The 27719-nt window shown below is 48.8% G+C and overlaps 1 protein-coding gene across 1 annotated transcript in view; it reads right to left on the reverse strand.

The window, feature by feature from the left end:
• FAM131B (family with sequence similarity 131 member B) overlaps nt 1–26680 on the reverse strand; it is a 78896-nt gene extending 52216 nt beyond the window's left edge. The window contains exon 1 of the mRNA XM_075903493.1: nt 25483–26680. Within this exon, the coding sequence (XP_075759608.1) occupies nt 25483–25510 (28 nt within the window). The 5' untranslated portion in view covers nt 25511–26680. The remainder of the gene's footprint in view (nt 1–25482) is intronic.
• Between the last annotated feature and the right edge of the window lie 1039 nt (nt 26681–27719).

The raw sequence follows: 27719 nt of genomic DNA on the forward strand, positions 1-27719 counted from the left end.
AACTTTATGGTCTTGAACTTCAGTAAGATCCATGCAGTTCCCACCATATGCAAGGACGGTCCAGATCTGGTTGAGAAACTCTTGCTGGGTCTCTTCTCTCCTTGAGATCAGTAATCTACCAGAACTTGCCAGTAATGGTTATCACCCTCCAGGAACACGCGGAAATCCTGGATTAATCCAGGCCTCTTATGTTAATATCATCCTAGTTATGCCCTGTCGTACCATCCATGACCCCTACATTTTAGCTCATGATACTGCTGGCTGTCCTGCCTCCCAGGATCTGAGAACCAGACTGCAGGTCACGTCACCTGCTGAAAGACCACAACCCTCAGCCCACAAAATCACTAGGACTCTTAGTGCCCCCACAGCTCCACCTGCCACAGCCAAGATCCCCCACAAATAGTGCGACTTTGTTGATGGTTTTGACAAAGTGAAGGCTGATATCCCGTCTCCATATTGGACTTACAATTGGCTGAGCAATCTCTAGCTCAAAGCCAAGATCCCATTTGGCAGCTATCTGACCTCTCTGAACCCAAACTTTGGAATCTCTACCTGTACTTGCAAAAGAGTTAGGACCATCCATGTCCACAGTGGGTTCTCTGTTTTTTTTGGTCATAAGGACAGCTCATTGCAGATGTGTATTGAGCCCTGAGCAAGGTGACCATAGGTCCCTATTCTACCTTATCAACAAGATCTTAGACCAGCTATGTGGGGCCAATATTTTGAAGATAAAGATATGTGGAACCTATAATCTGGTGTGCATGCATGAGGGAGATGAGTGGAAGACCACCTTTTATGCTCAATACAGCCACTATGAGTATCTAGTCTTGCTATTCAGCCTATGAAGTGCTTCAGTAACCTTTCAACATTCCATGAATAACTAGAGGATTTACCTGGTGTTGCTCAGGTCCTTAACTCAAATATGTTTTCTTTTTCTTCATTTCAATCATTGCTCTGGGATGGGGCTGGAGATGAGGGTTTCAGTACACAGGCTGCCCTGGAGAGAGAGGACAACCCCAGCCCTCTCTTACCACAGCAGCTTGGGGCCAGATGAGAAGTGCTTGTCTATGGCAGCTGCAGTGGGCACAGCTGGGGGAGGGGTGCATGTCCCCCATCTAGGGGACAGACAGACAGATACACAAACAGACAAACTGTCTGAAATAGCTAGTAGATTGTTGTCCTTTTCTCCACTCCTGCCCTCTGCTGACCCAATGTGATTATAGCTGACCCAGTCTTCATCTTTGGCCCCTTGCTACCCCTCTGTGGTTACTCTGCAATATAACTGTCCCTCCTGCCAAACCCCTCCCTTTCCATTTTATGAGAAACAATCAAATTCCAGGCACATCCCATTGTCTTGGCACAGCCAAACCCTGCCCTTGCTTTAAGTTATGATAAGAAGAAGCTGCATACCAAATTTGGTTGTCCCAACTCTTACTGTTTGGGAGGAGTTCTTGAACAAATGGACTTATAGACACAGATAGATGCACATATATTTCTAAAATATATAATAAGAAGATATATTCCAAGATATGCTGGGCCACTTTGTCATTATGTATGTTGATGACATTCTGATTTTTCTCCAAAGACCTAGCTCTTCATGACCAGGCATGTGCATAGTGTTCTTGAAAGGTTATACCAGAATCATCTATGCCCAGCTGGAGAAATGAGAGTTTGATTGGGATACCCTTGAATTTCTTGAATATATCATCTCAAGGACAGGCATCTTCTAGATGGAGTTAGGTTCCTGGTCCAAGTTTTAACAGATCATACAAATGCACAGTCTTAAAACAGCCAGGCACTCTGACTAGTGGCAGGCACTCTGGTCCATCCACTTGATGTGATTCAAGTTTGTGGTCATCTACCAGCCAGCAACGAGGCACTGGAAGGCAGAGGCGCTGTCACAAAAGGAGGAGTGAGGAGACTATCTCCATGATTCTCAAGCCCTCAAAGGTCCTTTCTGGCACTGTAGCCTCTGACGTGTTCTCGCTCATCCACTCTGTTACTGGCAATCCTCTTGCCATTCAAACAGATCAAATCTTAGACCACAACCAGAACCAGACCTTCACAGAACTTGATGGCCTGTTCTATGCACCTCTATTGCATCTATGTAGAGTCCTGTGGCCTTTGTATAAAAGCAAAGACCCTCATTCATTCAAGGCCACTGGATCCCCTCCTGCTCTAACCTACTCCACCTCAGCTGTGGATGTTATGAAATTACCATCTCCCAGGGCCATGCTCCCATTCTAGCTGGGAGCCATCACTTGGCCAAGATAGTATATTTTTTTCTATTGCAAGTGTCTCACTCTGCCAGGGGACAGCCCGCTTGTTTGTGAGCAGCACCTGTCATCTCCGCTGCAACATGCAGGCATAATGTCTGGCTGAGGATACCAAATTATGTCCTACTTCTGATCAGAATTTCTATGCTCCCTAAGCATCAATGTCCTAACCTCACTGGCCAATGGGCAGGCAGAGCAAGTCAGTCAAGCCTTTGAACAGTACTACACGACTTCCTAAACTATCCCCAGTATTACTGCCTGTCGCTGATCCCTCATGCTGAGTGTGTTTACAATAATGCTCTACATGCCTCCACCAAGCAGACTCCTTTTTCTTTGCTAACTAGGGTTTCCATCTTCATGCTCATCCAAAGTTCCTCTTTGAGTTACCGATGCCTGCTGCTGCCAAACTCAAAACCCACATCCAGAAGGGACTCCAAGAACTCCAGAGGCAGCAGAGGTCTCATAGACATCTTACAAATATCGTGCTGACTGATCCCACATGCTGACTCCTGGCCTTGAGGTGCAGCAGACCTAATCTCCAAGCAGTCTCATCAGGACACATGTCCTGCAGCAGTTTGTTGGCCACCCAGTGCTCATGTTCACCACTGTATGTGCTCCTACGTTACCTTGTTTCTGCTGCCCCTGCCTTGCACCCAGACTTGCCTCTATACAGTCCTCAAACCCTTCTGTCATATAAGAAGCAATATGTGGTGCCTGCGGCTCAGCAGGCTGGGATGGAAGTTTCCATCCTTGCTGTACACAGCCTAGCACAGCTAGGGTTGCCAGGTGTATTGTATTTGTGCGCTCTGTCCGGTAAAAAAATCAGAAAATACCGCACAGTGCAATGTCCAGTATTTTCTGATTTTTCCTGCTGCGCATCAGACAGAAGCCTGGCGGGGGTGCGGGAAGCGGCTGGGAGGTGGGGCCGCGATTGCCGCTGGGAGCCCTCAGTCGGTTGAGTGTGAGGAGGAGGGGAAGGCTCCTCCTTGCTCGTGCATCACTTGGAGCCTGCGCGGGACAGGCAGCAAGTGCCCACATCAGTCCCGCTCCCCACCAGCCGATTTGCTCACCCACCCTTCCCAGCCAGCAGGTTCTCCCCCACTCCCCCTCCTGATCTTCCCCGGCCAGCCCCGCGGCCCCCAACCCCCAGCCCAGCTCTGCTTCCCATTCCTCTTCCTGATCTCCCCCAGCCAGCGCCACTGCACCTCTCCCCGCCCCCGCCAGCTCTGCTTCTCACCCACCCTTCTTCCCGGCCAGCACCGCTGCACCCCCCCCTCGCCAGCTGTGCTTCCTGCTCCCCCTTCCTCCCAGCCGGCCTCTGCTTCCCGCTGACCCATTCCTCTTTCTGATCTCCCCGGCCAACGCCACAGCACCCCACCCCCGCCAGCTCTGCTTCCCGCCCCCCCTTTCTTCCGGCCACACTCACAGCCCCAGATCCCCCCCAGCTGTGCTTCCAGCTCCCCCTTACTCCCGGCCAGCCCTGCCCCCCCCTCCCCCGATATCCCGCGGCCAGTCCCATTCTGCCCGACCCCCCCCACGACCAGCCCTGTTTCCCGTTGGCCCCCCCATCTCTCCCGGTCAGCCCCATTGCCCCCCCCCCCCATAGCTGTTTCCAGGCCCCTCTCTTCCCGGCCAGCACCACTCCCTTCATGGCCAGTTCCCCCTCCGTCCCCTCATGAAGTGTGTCTGTTTTTTTTTTTTTTTTAAATGACTACCTAGCAGTGATCCAGGTTCTTGGAGGTGTGTTGTTTTTTTTGTTTTGTTTTTTTTCCTCAACAACTTTGCCCCCCCCCCTTTTTTTTCTACTTCAACAAAATGTTTCCCTGGGTTTTTTGGGGGGTGGGGGAAGTGTTCGGTATTTTTGTTTCAGCCATCTGGCAACCCTAAGAGCAGTCTTGAAGTCTGTAAACGCAAACAGCAGCTGGCCCTTATCAGCTTTAACCCATGCACTTGAGCTGGGAAACTACTAAGAGGTAAACAAGTTTGACTTCAGTCTCAGCTCATAAGAGTGATAAGAATGGTGTTAAGCCATGTGACAGGCGAACAGGCCCCGCACGGAAGGGCTGCGAGTAGCCCAGGCCCAGCTGGCTGAAAAAGCCCCGCCCTTCCAGCCCTTCTGGGCCTGCTCCCAGCAGAGCCAGAGTATAAATGCAGAGGGAGCCCTCCAGAAAGGGAGGCAGCTAGAGGGTAGAAGGGCACAGACAGCAACCCTGGTGTTCCTGCAGCAGCTGAGGCCAGAGGGAGAGCCAGTATTGGACTCTGGGATTAAAGCCAGCAACCAACCCTGCCTGAGGGACCAGACCACCTACAACCCCAGCACCAGCCCTGGTCAGGACAGATGCCGAGGCAGACAGACTATTGGGGCAACCCAGGGCAAGGGATTGCATCATAGCTTGGTGTGTATCAGCTGGATTCCCCACCAAGCAGATAGGAGCCATAGTCCCTGCCTAAAGGGCCCTGGGCTGAGACCTGGTAGAGAGGGAGGACCCAGGTTCCCCTACAACCGTTTTCTGCACCCTGGGAATCAACCCCAGCTGGGAGAGGCTTTTCCCAGGGCTAGACTGCTGGAACCGTATCTGCCCTGATAGAGGGGCTGGGACATTGTATTGAGGCTGAGGGAGTACTGTGTATGCCCTGATTGAGGGGCCTGAATGGGGACAATGAGACTTTAGAAGGGGGGGGCGTACCCCATGCCAGGGGTGTACTCCTTGACAAGCCAGTATGCACACACCTGGTAAACAGCTGTAATATAACTAATTTATGGAGTCCCGTGCCTGGTGAGTTTCACCAGGGATCCAGACCTCAGAGGGTGCCCTGGATTCCCCCAGCTAGAGCCACTTCAACTGTGGCCTTTGAAGCAAGGATCAGGGATGGGACACCCCACGGTAGAAGGGACGCAAGCATTTACGTCCAGGTGCCGTTTACTCTTATATGCATTGCTCTGTAGTGCTTGCTGATGTGCACTCTGCCTGTAGTAGCAGTGATGTTGTGAGACTAATAAAACAAATTATCCCTAATTGACTCTGTGTTGGAGTGAACCCATAATCCTGTTTATCCATGACTCTGTGAGTTGTTGCCCTCCTTCCCTGCTCACTCCAATTCCTGACCTTTGGCTCTGTTGACCCCTGATTTTGGCTTGTGACTCCAGAATCCAGTTCTGATCCTAGAGCTTGGTTCCTGATGCCTGTTCCAACCACTAGACTAAATCACCCTCATCCTAATTAGCTGAAAACAGTGCAAACAGGGCATGAGTGAGCTCTCCCCTGACATCAAGTGATGAACTGGGGAACAGGACTCCAGGAGTTGACCTGATTTACATGGGCACACCCACCTTGCCTAGGGGTTCAGCAGAATGGGACTGCTTGCCCAAATTATCACTTTTTGCTGGTGTTTGATCAAAAGTAACTTTGTTATTGGGTGCAGGGGCACAAAAGGATTCTTGTTCTTGTTGTGTGCATCAAGAGCAACAAAACTGTACTTGGCACACCAGCTGAGGGACTCCCCTCACAATGAAATGGCTCGCAATGGGCAGGGGACATGGGTTCAAAAGCCCAGTGTGGGAACAGGTATTTATAACTAGTGGCAAGCAGGAGCGGCCCGAGGCAGGCTGCAACAGCTGGCACCCCAAGCGGAAGGTGCAATTGGCGCCCCCACCTGCATAGCCGTCAATGGCTGTGATGTAATCACGGGGTGCCATGATGTAATCACGTCGTCATTGGGCACCTGGGCCAGTGGCGCTCTAGGCAACCGCCTAGTCTGCCTAGGATCATGGGCTGCCCCTGTTGGCAAGGGACCCAGACACTACTTGACTTTTCCTCTCTCCATTGTGTAATACGAGCTAATTTAGACTCAAGTTTTATTACACACTGCAGAGCTGAAATCACTGATTCCTACATCCAGTGCTTTTTTTGTAAGAAAAAGGTGCTGGTACTCTGGGAGAAAGTTGTTGTGGTCCCTTTAAGAGCCAAAACGCCACACTGGGAGCCAAAAAAAACCTGCCACACATCCTGAGAAGGCTTCCGTCAGGAGCTGAGCCGCCCCAGGAAAACAGGTGCCAGTACGCATGGAGGAAATGCCATTCCTTTTCTGTGTGCTAGGAAAATAGGTGACGGTACACCGTTCCGAGCCATACACAAAAAAAGCACTGCCTACATCTAAGCATTAGACCTACTTTGAGACAGTGTCTCTTATTAAATACAATGCCCCACTAACAACTGAAATCACAGACAGCTTTAAAAGACAGTGAAGTGACCAAGGTAACATCTTCAACCCCTTGTCATGATTATGAGGGTTAGCCAGCAGCCTGGGGATTAAGGGGTTAACTACACCTAGCCAGGTGGAGTGACCAGTAGGAATGTAGGTGGGACTTTCAACCTGGGACAAAGGAATTTGGGTTTTTCTTTTCTCCCTTTTGTCTCTGGGGGAGAGTTCCCTGCAGCTACTGAGAGGGACAAGCATGTCTCTCTCTCTCTCCAAGGCACCAGTCTTCATTTTCTGTAAGTAGGGTAAAGGTTAGGTTTTATTGTTTTAAGGATGGGGTATGGGATCTGAGATCTGGCACTGTTTAAAAGATGTTTTGGCTTTTCTTTGTAACTAAGTTCTAGGCCCATGGAGTTCTCCATGAGTATATTTTGTTACCTTCCTATCTAGTCATTATACCTGCAACAGGAATATTGTTGTAATAAGTTCTTTCTTTTCTTTTTATTAACCTGGCATTGGTTAATTGTGTGCCTTGATTTTTATTTTAGGGGTGAGATTTCCCAAATGATCTTTCCCCTGATTTCTTTATCCACATTTGGGTGGTGGCAGCAGAAGTTTTATTCCCAAGATCTAGGGTTTTTAAGATTTTGGGGGAAGTTTTATACCAAAGCCTGATAGATAAGGCTTTGGGGTACACTTGCTGGCCCCCACTTCTGCATTTACCATGCCAGAGTGGGGAAGGAGCCATGACACCCCTCTTCCACCCAGAACTCTGCTGCACCTTTGACCTCTGGGCCTGCACTGACCAGACCAACAACTGTGAGTAGGGAAAGAAGGGACAGACATGTTAAAGGGATTTTTGGTTGCTTGAACTTAACCTAAGGGATAAAGATACTGCCCAACTTACTAAGGGGGAAGAGGGGTAGAGAAGGTAGATCTTTTGCTCATCATTTTATGTTTACAACCCGTTTGCAGAATTTTCCCAAATTAATGCTGGGCAACTTCTCACCTTTCAGACTCTGCTTGCAATATGGGAAGTATTGCCTCTTACGTAACTGTACCAGGTCACTGGGCAGCAGGTTGCACCAGTTTTGCATTGTTGAAAGAGAATCCCTAAATGCTGAACTTGGCCCTTGTTGCTGCCCACCCTGAATGGAAGAAGGGTTACCACAGCACAGATACACTTAACTTGATTCATGTCCACGCACACATCTCTAGCTTGAGTTAAGCAGTGCTTTTCACCCAAGCTTACCTGGCCTAGCTTGGTGGGGAGCTGAAGCCTGAGAGATGCTGATGCTCAGGCTAGCAGTGCAGCAAGAATGGAACAGCTTGAGGTACAATTCACAGTAGCTAGTCCAATCACTCTGCTAATCCAGTCACTCCATGTTGCTAATCAAATCAGTCAGTTCAACTCCAGTAGCACAAGGTGGGTGAGGTAATAACAAAGTCTTTTGGTGAGAGAGACAAACTGCTGAGCTCTGCTGAGTCAAACTGTTGAAGAAGAGCTCTGTGTGGCTCAAGAGCTTGTCTATCACCAACAGAACTTGGTCCAATAAAGAGATATGATCTCACCCATCTTGTCTCTCTAGTATCCTTGGACCAACATGGCTATAATTACACTGCATAGAACTCCAGTGGTTTGCAGTGCATTCACTCTCACCTGAGCAAAGCTAGTGTGAATGCAGTAATTTGAATTAAGTACTGCAGTGAAGACAACCCATTAGTTAAGAATCTCCATTATATTCATTACACTTGAGGCCATGCTATACTACTGGGACTATAGTAGCATAGCTACAGGACTGCAGATGTGTCAGGATACCCCATAATATAGATCAGTGGTGGGCAACCTATGGTGTCTTGGGGTTCCAGCCCACACACCCTCTTGTCCCCTCCCCTCCTGTGCCCCTCTCATGCTAGGAGCCCCCCCCCACACACACACACACACAGACATACCTACCTGCACCTCTCTCTCCCACAGCCTGAATGCTATGGATCAGCTGATTCATGGCATTCAAGCTCTAGCAGTGAAGGCAAGAGTGGGAATGGGGGCGAATCAGGAAATGCTGGGAAGAAGGGGCAGGAGAAGGGACAGGCCCACTCAGGGGAGAAGGCAGGGAAGAGGCCAGGTGGGGGCTTGAGGGAAGGAATAGGGGCAGGCATGGCCTGTAGTGGAAGGGAGCAGATTGAGAAATGACACACATTTAAAGAAAAGGCACATGTGGGGTGCATGCTGATTGTATACAACATTGTGAGAGTCATGTGCTCCCTCCACTTCTTTGTTACTTTTGCCAGCATTTTAAATTGCCCCTTATAATGGATCCCTTTTGCTGAACAGACATAATACAGGAGACTCAAGTGCCATGTATTTAATCTTATTCTTGGGGCCATGGCTAGTGCACATACTCAATTTCAACCTTGCAGCCCACTCACTAGCCTTGGTTGCCCATCACTGATGTAGATGTGGATCTTTTTGAGTCACAATGACAGAAGCTTTCTTCTGTTGACCTAGCTGTGTCTCTTCTAGAGGTTAAGTCAACATAGCTCTCTTCACTCAGGGCTGCAATATTTTACCGCTCCAGTGCTCAGGGATATGTCAACTTGACTTAGGATATGTCTACACTAGCCCCCTAGTTTGAACTAGGGAGGCTAATGTAGGCATTCAAAGTTGCAAATGAAGCCTGGGATTTAAATATCCCAGGCTTTATTTGCATGTTCCCGTCCGGTCGCCATTTTGAAATTCCACTAGCCTGAAGTAACTGCTGCTACACACGGCAGTGAAATGGCAATTCAAACTAAATCCTTAGTTCAAATTAACTGTTACTCCTCCTGGAATGAGGTGTAACAGTGTAGCCAGACAGACCCCTCTTCACCCGTATCATCCATCTTACTTGCTTCTCTAAGGTTCATGAAGCATACAGGGCAGAGAAGGAGCAATAAAATCAGCATAGTCTATGCTGGCTCATCTGATCCTGAGAAGCTGAAAACATAGATATGAGGAGAGAGCGATTAAGGCAATAAGTTGGCCTCGAGGCTGTGAGAAGTACCCGGCTGGCACCCATGTTGATTCGAACACACAGTCCCTGGGAGAGGAATTTCCCACTGAGAAAAGAATGCCCAGTACTTCCAATTTAGTTATCTCTCTTACAAGTGTAAATTAAGTTCACAACTCCCTTGTAAGAACTGGTCTCACAAAAGAAGGATCAGCACTATTTGGCATCACAGATAAGAGAGAAATACGTGACCCCATGGGTATAACGATGGGTCCAGCAGCACACTCACTTTTGAGTGTCAATCTACCCTCTACCTGCTGGTCGGGTTAGGTGTTTGACCTCCCTAGGTTCTATGGGGATGCCCACCTCCTATTTTCATCTTTCCTAGGAATTGAGGGACCGGCCCTGGCCTGACACGCTGGAGTCGAGAGGCACAGAAGGGGGTAAAAAATTGTACCTGGATGTGGTCCTCTGTCTTAAGTGTACACATAGAAAGATTAAGCTGTTACTTGGTACTATTATTTCTATTTTCTATCTTTTATCTTCTTTGTAACCACTTTTAAGATCTATATTTTCTAGCAATTAAGAAATAGAACAATAGCCATTGCAACCATATGATTTATAAGCTTCCTCAATAAACCTGTAACTGTTTAAGCTTTAACCTGACTCCTTCAGTTGCTGTAACAGAACCAGGCACAATTTAAAAGAACTTCAGCCGGTCATAAGGGACAGGTTATAGGGAGAGCTTGGGCGTTTGGATTTGTGTCACTCCCAGGTGACAGGTCCGTTGGGGCACCTCCCAGCCTCCCCCAGGCTGCCCGCTGCGAAGGAATCACAGATTCTAGCAGCTAAAATCTGCAGTGTAATAAGCTCTCCCTGTAAACTTATTGGGGCGCCCGTCAACCTCCTCCAGGTTGCCTGCTGCAAGGGACCCCGGTCTCAGCAGTTGAAGTCTCGGGTGTATAGCACACATGCATACACACTGCCCTGACCGTCGGCTGACAAACAGTTAATTTGAACTAAGGATTTAGTTCAAATTGCTGTTTCACTGCCGTATGTAGCGGCAGTTACTTCGGGCTAGTGGAATTTCAAAATGGCAACTGGACAGGAACATGCAAATAAAGCCTGGGATATTTAAATCCCAGGCTTCATTTGCAACTTTGAATGCCTACATTAGCCTCCCTAGTTCGAACTAGAGGGCTAGTGTAGACATACCATTAAATGTGGACTAGACCTAAGTCCTATCACTTCTCAATAACAGGGGACACTACAAAGTTTTCAGGAACCTATGGTATTACTGTACTCAGAGGTGGGCAAAACTCTTCAAACTCTTTAAAACTTTTTTCTGCAAAAAATAGTTTAGGTGACACCAAAACAATTTGTCAATTTCATTTTAAAGTAAAAAATGTCAAAACAAAACATTTTGAAACAAAACAATTCCTTTTTTATTCAAAATAACTTTGTGTGAAATTTGTTTGATTTTTATCAAAACATAATCAAAGTGTTATGCTTGAAGTCAAAATGAAACATTTCAGTTATTTTGGATACTTTTTAGGGTTGTTGCTACACTTTAAAGGCGGAGGTGCCCTATGGGGGGAAGGGGGAGAGGGAGATGGAGATAATTAATTAATGTATTCTGTGTACAGACCAGTGTTTGGCTGCCACACGGGAGTGACTGTCACAATAAATAGACCCTGTTACTTTTTTTTGTTCTGACACCCTACTCTCAGCCTGCTCCCGTACCCCATGTCCCATCTAGACCCTGCACCCAAGTGCAAGGAAGTGTGTGTATGCTGCTCCTCTCCCCACAGCAAAAGATGGAGTGGAGCCAAGGGCAGGAGACCAAGGGGCACGTGGTGGAGAGAGCCCCTCCTCCCTTCCCAGAAGAGCGGCACGGCCCAGGATAGGAGAGTTAAATCTTTGCGCACCACTTTGGAAAGGTTGGCAACCCTGCCTTAGTCAATTGGAGACTGGCATGGCCATTAGATTTTACAAAACTCATCAAGCAGAGTAATTAATTGCTTCCAAGATCTCACTGAGAAACCTTCACCTTCAACAAGGACAGTGGTCTAACTGGCTCAAGGGAGATTGGCTTTAACATGACTGAACTGGCCTTGTTCCTACAAAAGTGTCAGGACTCAGGGCCTGCTGTAAAACCAATCTCTAGATGCACTAACTAGATCAGCTGGCATGTAATAGGCTGCTTGATTGGCCATACTGACAGGCTGTGTCTAGACTGCATCCCTTTTCCGGAAAAGGGATGCAAATTAGACATATTGCAATTGCAAATGAAGTGGGGATTTAAATCCCCCCTGCTTCATTAGCATAAAAATGGCTGCCGCTTTTTTCTAGCTCGGTGCTTAAAATGAGGGATAAGAGATCTTTCCGAAAAGGCTTTATTTTCTGAAAGATCCGCGTTTAGACTGGTGCTTCTTTTCTGGCAAAGCTCCAAGCCGGAAAAAAGCAGCAGCCATTTTTATGCTAATGAAGCAGCGGGGATTTAAATCCCTGCTTCATTTGCAATTGTGATATGTCTAATTTGCATCCCTTTTATGGAAAAGGGATGCAGTCTAGACACAGCCACAGTGGGAAGAGTCAGCAGACCAACTGTTGAGCCCAGCAGCAGTAGTTTGGTGTCTGCTTTAAGCATTCCCCCATAGCCGTGATAGCGCCTGCTCCTGCCGCCTTCACTCCCAGCCCTGCACCCATTTTTCCTTACTCCACAAAACCCAGTTCTGACCTGCAGTTCTGATTCCTGGCTTCTGTTCTGACCTTGGGCTCCTATTCCTGGTGCCTGACTCCTACTCCAGCCACAAGTCCTGATCACCCACATCATAGTCTCTGACATGAAGAAGCTTGAAAACTGATCAGCAACAAGGCTGCTTCACAAGAAGAGGAGCTTGGATGAATCTGCCTCTTCACCACACTGCACACCTCTGTAGGGCAATGGTCTGCCACCTCTATAATCAAGGCAACTAATTTTTCATTGTCTGAACTGTAGACCCAAAATGGGGTTCCTTGTACAGTGTGAATATGCAGCTGCTTAATTACCTTTTTTCTTCAAGTTGGAACATAACTGTGCTCCAAAATCCATGTTTATATTTTAAAAAACAGAAGCTCTGGCAGCAGTCTGGAAGACCCTCTGTGTGTGGTGTATCCAACCACTATGACGAATCCATACAGTATATGAAGCTGTTACTGCCCCTCCTATGGAACCCGATTATAGATTAAGCTGGCAAGACTCATGCTTTCTGTTCTGGGTCCCTGGTGTCAGCCACGATAGAAGCCATCACACCACCAGCAGGTGCACAACCACTGGTCACAAGGTAGCAGATCAGTATAGATCTTCAATTCCCAACGTTGTAAATGTGGGAGTTTTCACAGCCAGTAAATCAGTGTAATCTTTTGTTCAAAGTTTAAAAACAATATGCGAGTGTTACCAGACTAAGGGCTTGTCAGCATAGGAAGTTAGTGTGCAATAAGCTAGGATGTGACTTTAAAGTGCACAAGCTACGCTGCATTAACTCACCATGTGGACCTTCTTACTGAACATGTAGGCTATGTCTATGCAGGGATGGAAGGCCCACAGCATGACTGCAGCTGATTAAGGTCAGCTGACTTGGGTTTGTGGAGCTCAGGTTAAGAGTTCTGGTCTGGGACCTTTTCCCTCCCCATGGCCCAGAGCCTGGATTCCAGTCCAAGCCTGAATGTCTCCACAGCAATTTTTCAGCCCCAAAGCCTGAGTCCCATGAGCCCAAGTCAGTTGACCCAAGCCAAGGTTTTTTTTTTTATTCCCATGTAGTTTGCCCTCCAGCAGTTTGGCTTAGTGCACTTCCAATGTGCACACAGTTACTCTCCATGTGCAGGAAGTGTGTCCACATATGCAGTTAGGCTACATCTACACTGAAGGCTTCTTGCGCAAGAAGCTTTTTGCAGAAGAGTTCTTCTGCAAAAACATCTTATGCAAGAGAGCATCCAAACTTCACGGATGCTCTCTTGCAAGAAAGCTCTGATTGCCATTAACAGAATAGCCACCAGGGCACCTGTGCTTTTTTTGATTGGCTCTTTTTGTGCAAAACCTCCCTGTTGCCCATCAAGACACACCTTTTTGCGCAAGAACTCTTGCACGAAAAGGAATTATTCCTCGAAGAAAGAGGAATACCTACACTGCAAAAACCCCTCTGTTATTTTGATCTACTGTAAATTTACTTGTGGAAAAACACACTTGATGTGTGGATGCTCTGCAGGTTTTTGCGCAAAAACCCTGTAGTGTAGACATAGCCTTAGTGTAGAAAGGCTGCTCTGCACCAGCTTCTACTGGCTTTTTTTCCCCATGTAGACAAGCCCTAAAGTATTAAGAGACTTGAGAGAGGCATTGTGCTTCCCAAAATTCAGGTTCATTTAAAAAAAAAAAGCAAGAGCTCCAATAGGACAATCTTTTTGTTCTGTGTCTGTACAATGCCTTGCACGATACAATCTTGGTCCATGACTAGGACTCCTAAGTACTACTACAGTACACATAATAAATACTATGACCATTCTGTCTACTTTGCTACACGGCCTGAAAGATGTCATATCTACAACATCTCTGACAAACAGAAGTTGTCCTTAGTACAGAGGCTTATAGTACCCCAAAATTCAAAAAGCAGTGAAGGTGTCTTACTCAACTCAGACACCTGGCTACTGAAGCAAATGGCTCATCAAGGAAGGTCTTTCCTGAGAGTAATAAGTTAGGACAAGGGGTCTCGTGCTTCTGGTGGACAGTGTTAGCCTCAACATGGCCTCTTTCTCTTTACTAGAGGCAGGAGCAACAGCCTGATGAGCCATACTCCTCACAGGCTAGTTCATAAGTTTGAGGTAAAATCCCCTCTGGAGTCCTGATCTCCCTTCTTGGGGCAGAGATTGAGATGTTGTGGGGAGGTTGCAGGGAACCCAGGGTCCCCAAGGCAGTGGCAACAAGGCAAGGTTACTGCCACTCTCGACCTAGCAGCTTTTCCCTGGGCCACTTCCCCAAACAATCTCCCCAGCACCTTTCCTTTGGTACCTGCTTGTCAGTCCTACGCCCACCCTAGGGTTGCCAGGTGCCCAGTATTGTACCGGACAGTCTGATATTTGCGCTCTGTCTGGTAAAAGAATCAGACAATACCGGACATGTGCAGTGTCTGGTATTTTCTGATTTTTTCCCAGCTGCGCACCAGATGGAAGCCTGGTGGGGGCGGAGGGGACCAGCTAGGAGTCCCAGCTTGGAGGCGGGGCCGCGATTGCTACTGGGAGCCCTCAGTCGGTTGAGTGTGAGGAGGGGAAGCCTCCTTCTCGCTGGTGCGTCGCCGGGAGCCTGTGCGGGACAGGCAGCGCCCCGGAATCTGCAAGTGCCCGGGTCAGTTCCACTCCACGCTGGCCGATATGCTCACCACCCCGCTTCCCGGCCGGCCGGTTCTCCCTCACTTCCCCTCCTTATCTTCCCCGGCCAGCCCCCTGCCCAGTCCCCAGCTCTGCTTCCCTCTGGCCCGTTCCTCTTCCTGATCTCCCCTGGCCAGCTCCTCTGCACTCCCCACCCTCACCAGCTCTGCTTCCCTTCTTCCAGGCCAGCCCCACCCACAATCAAGTATGTCCAGTTTTTGGGGGGGGGGGGGGGCTACCTGGTAATCCTAGCCCACGCTCACACAGAACTTCCTATCCTTCACTCTTTTCCTTCCCCCTTCCTTGACTGGGGGAGCCATTTTAAAGCAGCACCACAGGCCTTAATTGGCTATAGGTGTCTAATCAGCCTGTAGCTTCTAGCACGCTCCAATTGACCCCAGATGCCTGCCTGATTATGCTGCAGTTTTTGGGCTTTCCTTGACCCAAAGAAAAGAAAGCAGTTCACCCAAGCCCCAGCATGTCTTCCCTCCATCAGCGTGCAGCAGCCAGCTAATCCAGGTCTGCCACAAGGACATAAATAGGAGTAATGAAATTCAAAAAAGGAATATTTCAGGCTGCATGTCAGCAAATATTTGCTAATTGTGAGCTCTACCAGACTGTGGAATAATCTCCACAAGGGAGACTGCAAACCTCCTAGGACAGGAAATGTTTTACTCAGTGTTTGTACAGCACCAAGCACAATGGGGTTCCTGATCCATGACTAGGGCTCCTAGAGGCTTTGGTAATACAAATGAGAAATAATTATGTAGGAGAAACACTTGCATTGCTTAAAACTAGAATGGACAAAGCCCTGGAACAATCCTAAGGAAAAATCCAACAGTGGCATATGAGGGACTAAATGTGATTTAATAGGTCTTTTCTATCACTAGCTTCCGTAATGTCCTGAGTTGAAAACCATTCAAATTCAGAGAGGTAATCAGTACAGTACCATTGCTTCCTCTTCTAGCCCTGCAACCAAATGGAATATGTAGACCTACATATTAAATCATTTCTGCAAGAAACAAGCCAGCAAAATGAACAGATTCCAAGGCCACAAGGGACCGTTGTGATCATCTAGCCCTCTGGTATAACATAGGCACCAGAACTGCCCTCAAAAAATTCCTAGAGCAGATCTTTTACACAAACATCCAATCTTGATTTTAAAATTATAAGGGTGCATCTACATTTCAGGGCTTAACTCGAAATAAGCTATGCAAACTGAGCTACATCAATTGCATATCTTATTTCAAAATAGCTTATTTTGATATAGGGAGCATCCACATAGCACTTATGTCTAAATAGAGCACTCTTCCTCCAACTTTCCTTATTCTGCATATAAGGAGGATTACAGGAGTCGGAATAAGAAGTCCTCCAGCTTCACGGTATTTTGACACTATTCTGAAATAACTGCCTGCTGTGTAGAGGCGGACTAAATTATTTCGGAAAAGTACTAGCTATTTCGAAATAGTGTTGCAGTGTAGACGTACCCTAAATGACAAAGAACCCAACATAACCCTTGTTGTTCCACTGGATAAATGCTCTCTCAGTTGAAAATGTATACCTTATTTCCAGTCTCTATTTCTAGCTTTGACTTCCAAACATTGAATCATGATATAACATTCTATGCTAGACTGAAGAGCCCATTATCAAATATTTATTCCCTATATTCATACTTATAGATGGTAATCAACTCACCCCTTTAGCTTTCTCTTTAAGATAAATAGATTAAGCTCCCTGACTCTGTCTTTTGAAGGGATGTTATCCAATCCTTCATTATTCTCCTGGCTCTTCTCTGAATCCTCTACAATGTATCCACATTTTCCTTCAATTGTGGACACCAGAACTGGACAAATTAGTCCAACAAATGTTATTTCAGTGCCAAATACATAAGAAAAATAACCTCTCTACTTCTACTTGAAATACCTGTTCATACACTCCAGGATTGTATTTGCCCTTTTGACCACGGAGTTGTGCTGAAAGTGCATATTCAGCTGATCCTTAAATCAGGACCCCCAAATTATTTTCAGAGTCAATTCCCAAATTAGATTCCTGTAATTATGATCTACATATTTTGTTCTTCAATTTATACATTTACATTTAGCCATATCAAAATGCATATAGTTTGCTTGCAGACAGCTTACCAAGTGAACCAGTGATCTGCTTATTTCGTAATTTACTACTTCCCCAATTTTTGTGCTATCTGCAAACTTTCTCTGACAATTTTGTATGTTTTCTTCCAGGTCATGGGTAAAAATGTTAAATAGCATAGAATTAAGAACTGATCCAGCAGGACCCCACTAGAAACACACCCACTCAATGATGATTCCTTGTTCACATTTGAGTACTAACAGTTAACCTTAATCCATTTAACATACACCATGTTAATTTTATATCATTTACTTTTTTAATCAAAATATCTCAGTGATACATATCGTGTTGGGAGCTGAGTTCACCACCATGTCTTGGAACTCAGAGGCCTATACCTCTCCATCTTGGTATTTAAAGACATTAATTTCCTACATCGGCCATCCTCATAGTCCTAAGGAAGCCTCAGAATGACAGCCTAGAAAATTGTATAGCACAGATTCTCCACTTGAAGCAGAATTCCTCCAGACAAACTTCCCTACTATTCCCACCATCTCTGCACAATCTCTACCTCCTTAACCGAGCACTCCTGGGACAAATGGCAGGAGTGGGGAACCTACAGCTCAGTGGCTGGATCCAGCCAATGGCTTCCCTTGATCTGGTCCATGGGGCTTGGAGCTGGATACCTCCCAGCAAACAGTGTGAGAACACAGGGGGTGCCGTAGCTGGAGCACCAACCCTTGCAGACCCAGTCAAGACAAACTGGGTCACTGCCTGGCAAGGGGGGAGGAAGCAGTTCTGTGCACTCCAAGACAGCACTCCTCCCTGCAGGCACACACCCCTGCAGCACATAGAGCCACTTGTGCCCCCATCCCTTGCCCCAGGGATTTCCCTACACCCCCCCCATGGGGGTGTATACCCCCCTGAATTTCCCCAACACCCTCCCTCCCCCAGTTTTGTGAACTAGTTACATGCCAATTTAGTGATTGTTTGGAAATTTGAATTGAAATTGAAACATGAATACACATTTTAAAAGCATATCCAGTGTGTGTTAAGATGTGTATCTGAAAAAGCATAATAGATTAGAAAAGTATGAACATAGACTAGCTTCCTTATATAGCTGTTGTTTTTTATGACAATCAGTGCATTCATTTTGGTGATGTTGGCCAACCTAATAATTTCACATTATGATTTGTAAGCAAAGTCAAAATGAGCTCTCCCTGACAGCAAGTGATGAGCTGGGGAAAGGCTTCAGGACCAGATTGTATTTACATTCACACCTAATCTACCTAGGTATCCCGCAAACAGAGCTGTGTTGCCCAAGTAATAGATTTTGGCTGGGGTTGGGTTACAAATCACTTAAATGTGTAGGGGGAGAGGAATGAAATGTTGTTCTTATTGTATGAGTAAAGGGCAGTAGAACTGTACTTAACCTGTACTGATTGAAGGCATCAAGAGAGGTGGGGACAGGTGTTTGCTTGATTATCTGTCTGAGTCACAAATACTATTTGACTTGCCCCCTCCATTGTTTAAAGACAGAGCTGATTAGGCTCCATATATAGTATTTTGTTTTGTTAAGTGACCACTACAGCTGAAATCACTGATAATCAGGTCTAAGTGCTTAGTCCTGCTGTGGGGACAGTGTTCCTGTGGGTACAGTGTTTTTATGTAAGAGACAGCTCAGACTGCACTAGCAGTGAGGTTCCCCCACTGAGAGCTCAGCTGAAATCACTGAGAGTTGGGTGGAATCTCAAGAGACCAACTCACAGAGGTCACAGTGGCAGGTGGCAGCAGAAGGTGACAGCGCAGGGCCATTGGCAACAGAGCGATGGAGTGAACGGTGGCACAATGAACAACAGTGGCCAGAGCGAACAGTGAGCAGCTGGAGGAACAAGCAAGGTGCCTTCTTGCCCCCCACCTGGGAGGTGTACTCACGTGAAAGCACCTCTGAACTCTGAGTCTCTACTGACCAAGGACAACACCAGTGTGTGGGGTGAAGTGGAGGGGAAAAATGAAGGGCACGTTAAACATTTGTTTGTTGGACTATATTTTAATGACTTTGCTCCAGAATGCTAGATTTGTGACTGGGAATGGAAACTTATATAAATGTGTTTCCTAGTAGACCAAGATTTTTAAAATGCATTATTTGCCAAGGTTGTTATCTCACATCGTTGCTATCTTGAAAGGCCATTATGTGGGGTAGTGTCTGTACTAAACATTTTTATTATTATAATTAATTTTTACATAAGAATGGTCATACTGGGTCAGACCAGTGGTTCATATAGCCTGGAATCCTGTCTTCCAACAGTGGTCAAGGCCAGGTGCTTCAGAGGGAATAAACAGAACAGGTAATCAAGTGATCCATCCCCTGTTGCCCATTCCCAGCTTCTGGCAACAAGCTAGGGACACTTACAGCATGGTATTGCATCTCTCCCCATCCTGGTTAATAGCCACTGATGGACCTATTCTCCAGGAATTTATCTAGTTCTTTTTTTAATCCTGTTATAGTTTTGGTCTTCACAGCAACCCCTGGCAAAGAGTTCCACGGGTTGACTTTATGTTGTGTGAAGAAGTACTTCCTTTTGTTTTTTAAAAACCTGCTGCCTATTAATTTCATTGGGTGACTGCTAGTTCTTCTGTTATGTGAAGGATTAAATAACATTTCCTTATTCACTTTCTTCACACCACTCAGGATTTTATAGACCTCTCCATCATAATCCCCCCTTAGTCATCTCTTTTCTAAGATGAAAATTCCCAGTCATTTTAATCTCTCATCCTGTTTCATACCCCTAATCATTTTAGTTGCCCATCTCTATACCTTTTCCAATTTGAATATATCTTTTTTGGGATGAGGTGACCAGATCTGCACACAGTATTCAAGGTGTGCATGTACCATGGATTTATATAGAGGCAATATGATATTTTCTGTTATGTGTTTTGGTGTATTTTGCATTATCCTTATGTTAAATTTGCATTATCCTAACAAAACATTTAATGTATTCATATCTCTTTTATACGTTGCAGGTCAAAGTGAAAATGAAACGACAAGAAACAATACAACAATTTTTCCACTCAAAGGCCTCAAACTAACCAAGGTGAAGAACACATCAAGAACCAAGAATATATCAACATGTCATCTGAAGGGTCAAGTGGTGTATCTATATCTGATCAGCCCAAAGCACAAATACAGCTACCTACTGAAGAAACAGTGTCTCCAAAACCTAAAGGCAGTTCCCGATGTTTGTCGATCAAAGTGTTCCCATTTATTGAAGTTACAAAAGATGGCTACTGGTGCACCTCTTGCAAAAAAGCTTAAGAAGAAGGAAAGCTTTCCAATGCTGTAACCAGTAAAAGAGGAGGAGCTTGGTTTGTCAGACCGTTCAGCAAAGCCGATGCTGACAAACTACGTGAAAAGGGAGCAAAACACCAGGCCTCTGGACTGCATCAACATGCAGAAAGCCTTATAAGCCCACTTTCAAAGCCAGTTTTAGAAGTACTTAATGAGGCTGTTAAGAATGCTGGAGACACAGCACAGTTCATGCAAACAAACATGGCTGTAGCATCATACTTTTTATTTAAGCAAGAGATACCACACACCACAATCTGGTGGCCAATGTTAAGTGCGTTGTCACTTGTTCATCCTGAAGTTGAACACTGGTTCTGAACAAGACCAGCAAATGCTCACTATCTTTCTGCAAGAAACTTAATTGACTGGCTAGAAGTATGCAGTGCAATAGTGAAAGATTACTCCAGCCATTATTACTGGCTTTGGAAAGTATCTACCAAGATGGGATGGATCTAAGTAGTGAGGCTGGTGGATTACTTTTGCTCAGGAGTGGTCTGAGGCCGGCTGCGGCCCTGCCTGCACGGCCATCAATGGCCGTGACATAATCACGTTGCCCCGTGCCCCGTGCCCCATAACCCCGGTGCCCCGTGACATCATCATCGGGCTCCAGGGCCGGCGGTGCCCTAGGCAACTGCCTAGTTTGCCTAGGCTCACGGGCCGCCCCTGCTTTTGCTACTACCTTCAGAGAAGACTATTGCCATTATCTCTCTCGTAAATCTACTGTTGAAACCACTTGGGTCATTAAACAATGCCGTCCAGGCATCTGCTACAACAATAGTAGATCTTTGTCCAGCAATAGAAGCTACATTTGGATCAATCAGAGAGCTATCCATTGAAAAAGTACTGGAAGAAGCAAAGATTTCAGTCCAGAAGTTGACTAATGAAGGCATTTATATTGAATCCTTAAGTGAAGAGGACAAGAAGTGTTTGTTAAGACAACTGAAAGTACACAGACTTGATTCTTAAAAATCTACAACAGCAACTTCTAGATTCCACTCAACCTCTACGTAGCTTTTACAGGTGCCTGTCCTATAAAACATCTACAGTTGAGTGGAGTGAGGCGCTACCAGCAATGGGGCTGCGATCTGCTCAAGACAGAAAAGAGAATTTTGAACAGAGTGGAATATCATACGACGAATGAATGAAGATTTGACTTCAACTTCTTTTTTTTAAATCATCACTAGTGGCTCAACCGGATCTTTGTGCTATGTTTCCTGGGATGAAAGAAGTAGGAATTCATCTCTTGCTCCTCCCAGTCACAACAGCTACAGCTGAGCATTCTTTTTCATCGTTGAATAGAATTGTGTTCTGAAAGAAGTCACCTTCTGCCTGATCATGTGAATGAACTAATGAGCATATCAATTGAAGGAATGGCCCTACCGGACACACAAGAAGCCACTAAAGATGAACGCATTGCATTCGAGAAGTTCATTAACAGAGTTGTGCAAAATTATAACAAGAAACCAAGAAGGATGTAGATGTAGTGCTTCATAGAAGGCTTGAGTAGCCACTTTAGCTTGTGTGATTTTTAAAACATGGCTTAAATCTAATAAAATGGTCATGAAACATTTTTCAGTTTTACTGCAGTGCCATACAGCCCTCCTTCACCCTTACGGTCTCACCCCTCATCGGCCCTGACACACACACACCCTGTAAATTTGAATACCCCTCTAGTTTCAATTCCTGGGGAAAACACTGCCTTGCCCCCACACTCTCCCTCCCTCCCAGGCCCTGCACCTCCACTCCCAGTTTGCTCCTGCACCCCCTTCTATCCAGACACCACAGCCCCAGCCCACCATCCCACTCCTGTACCCCCTTCTCAACCAGCCCTGCATCTGCACCCCAACCCACTCTTTCACGTCTCCTGCCCAAACCCTGCACCTCCACCCTGCTCTTGCACCCTTCCACCCAGAATCTACATCCCCACCTCTGCACCCTCCTGCCCAGACCCCACACACCCACTCTCACCCCACTCCTGCTCCCCTCTTCTGCCCAGACCCTGCACTCCCACTCCCAGCCTGCTCCTGTATCACCTTCCTCCCAGACCCCGTACCTCATGCCATCCCTGCATCCCCTCTTGCTTAGGTCCTGTACACTCCCTCATGCCCAGACCCCACCAACCCTGCTCCTCTACCTTCCCTTCCATCCAGACCCAACAGCTCTACCCCCAGCCTGCTCCAGCAGCCTACCTTCCACCCAGACCCTGCACCCTCAACCCTGACAGCTACCTCCTGCACATTAAACCCCTCATTTTTGTCCCCATAGGAGGGTGCCCCTCAATCTACTAGCCTTGGGTCCCCAGAAGAGTTAATCTGGCCCTGTGTGTAAGCCCTAAGCCTCAGAGCCTCCTCCTCACCCAGGGCTGGAGCTTGAGGAGAGTGACGTGAGTGTCTTTTTTTTCCCTGCTTCTCAGTTGGGGGCCACATCTGTGAGAACATTTTTTTTCTCCTCCTCCCATGGAAGCCAGCTCCATGAGGGGTGGGGTGGGGTATTTTCGCTTCTTACTTGTGTGTAGCCCCCCAACTGATTTTTATGTGTGTCAATGGCCTCTGACACAAAAAAGGTTCCCCACCCTGAGAGATGGTCACTGATGAGCCAGAGCTGGGAACAGTGAGCACAGGAACTAGACATAATTATTAGGCAGATCTCTCTCTCACACACTAGAACAAGAACACTGGTTCTACAGCTTCCAAACCATGGGTCTCTGTCTTAAGGAGCTAAAGACAAATTCCTTCAGCTAACAGTATTAATAGGTCTCACATTTGCTTTGTGGGCCCAACAACAGTAGGGTAATATCCCTCAAATATATACAATGCCAGGACATTACACTAGGTCCAACAACCCCAACAAGACCTTAGGATATTTGGGATATATATGGGATATACCAGGTTTTTAAAAGGTATGGTATAGGTGCACGTGCAAGTTGCAATTAGTCACCAACACCAGGTGGACTGATGGACATTTAGTCACCTAAATGATCATGTCGACAAATCATTACCTGCAAATGCAGGTGCGATGTAGTGGGGGTGCTGTCTGCTCTGTAACCAGGGGTTCCCCTGCGCTGTGATGTGTTATTCCCACTGGCTAACCCACATGTGTTTTGGCCCAGAAACCTAGTCCCAGCATGAGCAGATAACACTGCTCTTCCTAGGGAGAGAGACAAAGGAAGGGAAGCGGAGACGAACACCTGGCTGGGGGGCAGGGTCTGGGAGTGAGGCAGTTTCTGGCTGGAAAAACATGAAGGGTACAGACTAAGCTGAATGCTGAGGGTTGAGGGGGGGGTGATAGACCTCCCCCCCAACCTAAGGGGTCTGAAGCATCCAGGCCCTGACTCCTGTAACCACATCATGTCTATGCTGTGCTGTATCCTGGAGGAGCAATAAACCCCCTCTATTCTACTGTATGGCGGAATCTGTTCTTGCTGCTATGGGGCTGCAGGATCGGGGGAACCCCCACACACCATTACAGCAGGTGACCAATCGCACAGACTGTGCAATGTGGAATGCAGAACTCCAGTCACCAAAATGTATCCTATGTTTTAAAAAACACTTGTGTGGATAAGGATGAGCAGCTCAGTGGAGTTCTAGCCAACTGGGAGTGGGAGTCATGAAGATGTTTATTATTTTCTGATGGGGGTATGAGAGTGTGGTGGGAAGGGGGTCAGATACCTTTAATTCAGAAACCACACTGATAAGACCACATGACAGGATAAATAATGTGCTGGGCACCCTTCTCGGACAGTATGGGAGAGCAGAGGACAGCGTGGCTGATTTGCTACAGGGAAAGGTGTCATCAGGGGTCCAGGGGCCATCAAGGGTAAGATGCATCTTTGAGGAAGTGTCTGGTGTTCTCTGTTGTTGTGAGATATTAGAAAGGACCCTTCCTCTCCCACCTTCTTGGATGTGGAGATGAACCGGGTGAGAGATCTTTCAGTAGGAGTGTATGTTTGTTACTCTGAGAGTAAATTGGTGACCCAAGGAGACGAAGTTCCCAGGAGCATTCTCTTCATGTGTAGGGGCAGGGAGAGGTGCTGGGCAGCAGGGGAAAGCTGGGTTTCTCATGCTCTGATCATGCACAGGTGTCACAGGGAGAGGAACACCTATCTTTAATTCATCTCCCCTTGGTGAGTTTTTTTGAGGGGAAGTAGTTCAAGGTCCCCACCTCCTTGGGTGATTGGCTTTGCTCTCAGAGGGTTTGTGTAGTTCGGGAAAGATCTTGGGTGGGAGGTTCTAGTGAGCTGGAGGAGATAGATGGGTATGTGAGAGTGTGTGCTGCAGAGAAGAGTATACAGGCTCCAGGGGCAGAAAGTGTCCCAGGGGAGGTGTGAGAGACTAGGTGGGTGAGGTCATATCTCTTAGTGCACCCACTCCTGTTGGCCAGACCAGCCTATGAGCTACAGGCAGCTCTGCTTGGGCTGTGTGTGCATATGTGTGTGGTGAGCGAGGGGCTCCCAGGCTAGCAGGAGGGCTGTTAAAGAGGTTGCGAAGTGCGAGCAGAGGGGGCTGCCCTGGTGGCTTGCCCCTGTGCGGTGGGAGGGCTGCTGGATGTTGTTATTCTCGCTGAGGCGTGGGTAGCGGGGCGGGGGGAATGTGCAGCTCTCACTGCAGTGAGCTGGATAGCCCGACAATAACAATAACCCTCCCAGAGGAGGAGGTGCGGCTGGCCCCTCATCCAGGGCCCAGAGACAGACCCTCCCCCCCTCCGCAAGGAGCTCCCCCCCCGCTGCCGCTGGAGAGCCCGGTGCACTGCTGTCCATCCACCGCCTCCGGCCGCTCTCGGGTCCCCTTGGCGTGCTGGGAGCGCTGCGCAAGGCGCCCGAGACAGCCCGGCTCATAGGCCAGCGCCCGCCCGCTCAGCCCCGCTCCTCGGGTGCCCCGCACATACTCTCCCCGGCCGGCCGCTCCACGGGACAGCACGCCTCGCTCCCCGGCAGCCCCCAGCCGCACCGCGGGGGCGCGCCCCGCAGCAGCGAGCGCACGACGCCCGGCAAAACCCCGTGCACGCCCAATGGGGCGCCGGGTCTCGCTAGCCCCAGAGACTGGCGGCAGGCGGGGGAGAGGCCGGGGGAGAAAAGTCCTTTGCCTGCCCATCCTGCTGCCGCCCGGGAGGCGCGCTCGGTGCGAAGGGGAAAGCAGCCCGAGAGCCCTGCCTGGAGCCGCCTGCCCCCCACTCCCCGGCTCCTCACCTACAGTCCTGGATCCTATGCAGCCCATCACTCCAGCAGGTCCCCGCGGAGGAGGCAGCAGCCGCAGCAGGGAGGAGGGGGGACGTGGGCCCAGGTGGGGGGCAGGGCGTGGGGTGGGAGAGCGCCAGTTATGGGGAATGACCAGTGTGGCCCAGCCGGGGCCGGCGATGGGGCATGGTCCGTGGTGAGCGCGCCGCACCCGGCCCGCAGAGGCACGGACGGATGCAGGAGATGCTCCGGGCCAGCCCCTCCGGCCAAGATGCGCTAACCAGCCACACCTCGCTGGCCCCAGCGCGGCCGCCTCTCCGGCTGCCCCTTCTCCCGCTGCGCCCCTTCCTCTCTCGCCGCTCTCGCTCGCTCGCTCTGCCAGGCTTGGATGCTAACGGGATCTTCGGAGGCGGAGGCGGAGGCGGCGGGCTGAGATTGGGTAAACAGCTCAGGTCCCGGGCGCGGGGCTGCCATTGGCTGAGCCCGCGCCGCGGCTGCAGGAGGCTGCAAGAGGGAAGCAGGAGCCCGCGCGGCGCCCGCACACACCCACCCGCTGGCAGCCGGCCGGAGAGGCTGCCTGGCCTGGGACGGCGGGGCGGGGCAGCGAGCAGCCTTTCGCAGCCCGGCGGCAGACAAAGGGCGCGATGGAGAGGCGCGCTGCCAGGGCGGGGCCTTGTTGAGGCTGCGAGAGGCGGACAGAGGCAGCGAGGGACACGGGGACAGGTGCGGGGAGCGGGGCAGCTGCCAGAGGCCGAGCCGGCACCCAGCAGGCGGGAATGTGGCGCGAGGCCGTCCAGCCCGGGCTCAGGGCGTTGGCGGGAGGGGAGCCGGGAGGAGGGAGACACGGAGCAGGACAGAGGAACGAGTGACCCGGCGAGAGGCACCCAGAGCAAGTGCACAGGGGCGAGCGGCGGGAGCCCCCCCCCCGGCAATGCACTCCCTCCCCCTCCCCCAGTCACAGGCACACGCCAAGAGGAGGGGGCAAAGGAGCGATTGCTGGAGCGGGCCCGGCTCCCGCGCCGTCCGCCCCCTGAGCGAGGGAGGAAGATGCGGCTTGTCACACGCTTCCATCTGCCCAGAGCATCCCGGTTCCAACGCTCATTTTCTATTCAGACTGCAGCAGTGCGAGGGCTGGGCCCAGCCAACGCCGAGGAGCTGCACTGCACAGCCGTGGTATGAATCACCAACGGGGGCAGCGGGAGAGGAGAGCAGAGATGAGAAGGCAGGAAAATGGAGGGGGCCAGGACGGGGGAGAAAGAGAGGAAGGGGACGGGCTGGACAGAGAACCGAGGAAGGAAAGGAAGCGGCTCAAGGGATGATCAAGGAGCACAGGTACTGTAGGGGGAGGGTGCTGCAGCACTCCCTGGCTGGAAGTGCTTTCCATTATAGCTAGGGTGTAGAGTTGGGTTCAGTGGCTCTCGGCTCCCCTACTATGCCAATCGTTCCCGTGCCCCCGCGAGGAAGGAAAGAGGCCGATCTCTCGGGGTGACTGGAGGAGGCTGGAGAGAGACCCAGAGAGCAGGGACGGACGGGCAAGTGGATGGAATGACAGCGTGTCAGGAAGCTCTCTCGGTAGCTACACTTCTAAACTGGATCCAATCAAAAGGGAAGACCCTCTGGTGGCCAGAGGCAGCAGCTGCAGCTGGATCCCATGGGGAGGGCCTGGTTCACTCACAAGTACTGACTCTTAATTGAGCTACAGGGCCAGTTATTCAAGTCTGAGAAAAAAACAACCCCAAGTGTCCCTGGTCCTGCACTACACTTCCTACTCACTGTGCAGCCCTCACACTCTTGATACTCATGAACCAGGAGACAGCATGCAACAAAGTATGGTTTTACTCTGAAAAGAGATTACAAAATTGGCTGTTTCCTGCATTGCTCACAGACCTGTCCCCCGTGCTACCCAGAATCCTGCTGATGTCTTGAGTTAAAGCCTTATTATATTCTGCACCTCTTAGCTCTTCAGAGCCAACATTGCTCAAGAGGGGAACCTGAAGTCTGCTTCTTCTTGTGCACCTTCAAGAGAATTGTTTACCAAGTTCTTCTAATCAGTTACTACTGTGTAGACCCTTTAAAGCCAACAAAGCTGCATAGGTGTCACTGAGAAATGAATTTGGCCAGTAGAACCATTATTACCAGGTAGTGGGAAATGAGCCAGCTTGAGTCTCAGATCCTTGGATGAACCTGCAGAACTGGCAGCTACCGAACACTCCCTCCTTCCCCAACCCCCTTTTAGACACAACACATGT

The sequence above is a fragment of the Pelodiscus sinensis genome, chromosome 1 (assembly GCF_049634645.1).
Source record: "Pelodiscus sinensis isolate JC-2024 chromosome 1, ASM4963464v1, whole genome shotgun sequence".
Classification (NCBI taxonomy): domain Eukaryota; kingdom Metazoa; phylum Chordata; order Testudines; family Trionychidae; genus Pelodiscus; species Pelodiscus sinensis.